This window comes from Phoca vitulina, unplaced genomic scaffold (genome assembly GCF_004348235.1).
Source record: "Phoca vitulina isolate PV1807 unplaced genomic scaffold, GSC_HSeal_1.0 scaffold8, whole genome shotgun sequence".
In the NCBI taxonomy this organism is placed as follows: Eukaryota; Metazoa; Chordata; class Mammalia; order Carnivora; family Phocidae; genus Phoca; species Phoca vitulina.
Window position 1 is genome coordinate 35,557,310 of NW_022589711.1, and position 3,245 is coordinate 35,560,554.

At 45.8% G+C, this 3,245-nt stretch overlaps 1 protein-coding gene across 1 annotated transcript; it reads left to right on the forward strand.

Annotated features, from left to right (window-relative positions):
* The first annotated feature begins 397 nt into the window (after nucleotides 1–397).
* LOC116633668 (protein FAM149B1-like) lies at nucleotides 398–1,641 on the forward strand. The gene is given in 1 exon segment (XM_032406244.1): nucleotides 398–1,641. A coding segment is annotated over 1 exon segment (966 nt). The 5' UTR covers nucleotides 398–675.
* The last annotated feature ends 1,604 nt before the right edge of the window (nucleotides 1,642–3,245 follow it).

A 3,245-nucleotide genomic window follows, 5' to 3' on the forward strand; every position in this document is an offset into this window, starting at 1 on the left:
GTTGCTTCAAGAAATGATATGGGGGGAGGGGGTTGCCTGGGTGGCTCAGTGGTTAAGTGTCTGCTTTCGGCTCAGGTCATGATCCCAGGGTCCTGGGATCGAGCTCCATGTTGGGCTCCCCACTCAGCGAGGAGTTTGCTTCTCCCTCTGTCCCTGGCCCTGCTTGTGCTCTCTTGCACTCTCTCTCTCTCTCTCTCTCTCCCCCTCCCCCTCTCTCAAATAAATAAATAAAATCTTAAAGATAAATAAATAAATAAATGATATTGGGGAAACTGGATATACATACGCAAAAGAATGAAATTGGGACCCCCCCCACCTTATACCATACACAAAAGTCAACTAAAATATATTAAAGACTTGTACATAAGACCTGAAACCATTAAGCTCCTAGAGGAACACATAGTAGGTAATGTCCTTTACATTGATCTGGCAGTGATTTTTTGGATTTGACACCAAAAGCTAATGCAACAAAAGCAAAAATAAACAAGTGGGATTACATCAAACTAAAAAGCTTCTGGACCCAGGGAGTGGTGGCGGTCCGGAGTCTAGGCGACGGGGCGTGACGGGCCCGGAAGGTGGCGGGAGGGGGCCGGGCAGGAGCCGGCGGGAGGGCCAGGCCTGGAGGCCCCGGCACTGGCGTGTCCGCCCCCTCCACGACAGAAGAGGAATAGGAGGATGATCTCCAGATACACTCGGAAGGCGGTGCCACAAAGCTTGGAGCTGAAAGGAATAACAAAACATGCTATTAATCACCATCCTCTTCCAGGGCAGCTGGATGAAATTTCTTCTACCAATGACAGCCATGAAAAAGACACAAGTTCCCAAAGTGAGTCTGTCATCACACAAGAATCACCTTTTACATCAGCTGACACTGGGAATTCAAGATCTGCTTTTCCAAGCTATACAGGCACAGGGATCGCTACAGAAGGTAGCTCGGACTTCTCCTGGGCCTATAGTGAACTTGATCAAAATGCCACTGAAGAAGTCCAGGCAATGTTCACAGCCACTGATGAGCTCTTGCATGAGCAGAAGTTGAGTGTGCATACTAAGAGCCTACAAGAAGAGTGCCAACAATGGACCTGTAGCTTTCCTCACCTCAGGATTTGGGGTAGGCAGATAATCACTCCAAGTGAAAGTTATGGGCTGTATCCTAAATCCCCTTCTCTTGTTTCAGCTTCACATGAGGCAACACTTTCTTAAGAAAGAGATTCTACTATATTTGGTATTAGGAGAAATAAGTTACATTTTTCATCTTCTTATGCTCATAAAGCATCTTCCATTGCCAAATCCCCTAGCTTGTATTCTATGGAAAGAGAAAAGAAAGACTGTGTAATCTTCTCTGAAGGAATAATAGAGGAATACCTAGCATTCGACCACACTGATAAGGAAGAGGGGTCTCAAGGAAAGAAATTACAAGCAGCTCCAGAGAAACAGAAATTAGGGTACCCTCCCATTGCTCCATTTTACTGCATGAAAGAGGATGTCCTTGCTCACATGTTTGACGACGTGTGGAGCAAGGTTCTGAGCTGTATGGAGCAGCTGACACGTTGTCATTGGGAGGGATTGGCTTCTGGTAAGGATCTTTGTGAAAACAGTATAAAAAAAATAATTGTTTATGATTTCCAAAGCCTAACTAACTAGTTTATCAGATTATATGCTTCATTAGTGTAAAAGATTCATATTTGTATTTCCCACAGACACTAACAGATATTGAGAAAATTTTGAGAATGAGTGGATGAGTAACAAGGCCTATTCTATGATGACTAGACTGTGTTTTCTTTGAATATAATTATTTGTGAGAAAAAACATGTACAAGTGGCAAATACATTTTAAAAACTGCTTTACTTAAGAATAATTGATATACAATAAACCATTCATATTTAAAGTGTATAATTTGGTAAATTCACCTATGTATACAAACATGAAACCACGAAACAGTCAATATAATGAACATATCCATCACCCCCAAAAGTTCATGCCTTTGTAATCCTTCCCTTCTGCCCATGCCTGATCCACCATCTCCAAGTGACAACAAATGTGCTGTCACTATAGTTTAGTTTTTATTTTGCAGAGTTTCATATAAATGGAATCATGGTATTTACTTTTTGTCCGCTTCCTTCATTCAGCATGATCATTTTGAGATTCATCCATGTAATTGTGTCAGCAATTTATTCCTAGTAAGTATTCCATTGTTTCATAATTTGTTTATCCATTTACCTTTTCATGGACATTTGGATTGTTTTCACTTTGGCACTATTACATGTAAAGCTGGTCTGCACGTTACTGTATTAAGAGTTTTTTGGGGTTGGGGCGCCTGGGTGGCTCAGTCATTAAGCGTCCGCCTTCGGCTCAGGTCATGATCCCAGGGTCCTGGGATCGAGCCCCGCATCGGGCTCCCTGCTCCGCGGGAAGCCTGCTTCTCCTTCTCCCACTCCCCCTGCTTGTGTTCCCTCTCTCGCTGTGTCTCTCTCTGTCAAATAAATAAATAAAATCTAAAAAAATAAAATAAAAAAATAAAAAGCTTCTGTACAGCAAAGGAAACCATCAACAAAAGTTAAAGGCAACCTATGAAGTGGGAGAAAATATTTACAAACCACATATCCAATAAGGGGTTAATATCCAAATTATATAAGGAACCCCTATAATTCAATAGCAAAGCCCCCCACCCCCATATCCCAATTTAAAAAAAGGGCAAAAGAAGGGGAAGATCGGGCCTTCCTCGGGCAGAGCAGTCCCCCTGGGCCTGCTGTAATGGCTACTCCAAACCTCTCCGTTGTTTTCTTGGTTTTCCACCGGGCTTCGCAGAGTCCAGGCGGCTGCAGCGCTGCCCCATATCGTCTCGCTCTACACGCGCTTGGGCTGGAGTGCTATGGTCCTAGCTCGCTGACACCCTCCACCCGAGGCCCCCACTCCCGCCCCCCACTTGAAAGCGACTCCCCCGGCCTGGGCTAGCCACACAGGCAAGAGTGGCTGCGTCTGACCTAGGCAGCAGACAAGAAGGGTTCAAAAAGAGCCCTGTCCTTCCCCGTGGCCTTTATAAAACGCTGTGCACTCCGGACATGTCACTGTGCTGCTTGCAACATGGCCTGTGACGCCCTTTGGGGTCTGCCCCACCGTCCTGTCCCTCCCGAGCCTGCCCTGCTCCAGCTTCCAGAGAGCCCTCTGGCCCGTGGGGTGCCCAGGTCCCCCGTCTCAGACCTGCTCGTCCCTCGTGCCTCCCCACCCTGCCCATCTCCAGGCCCCTC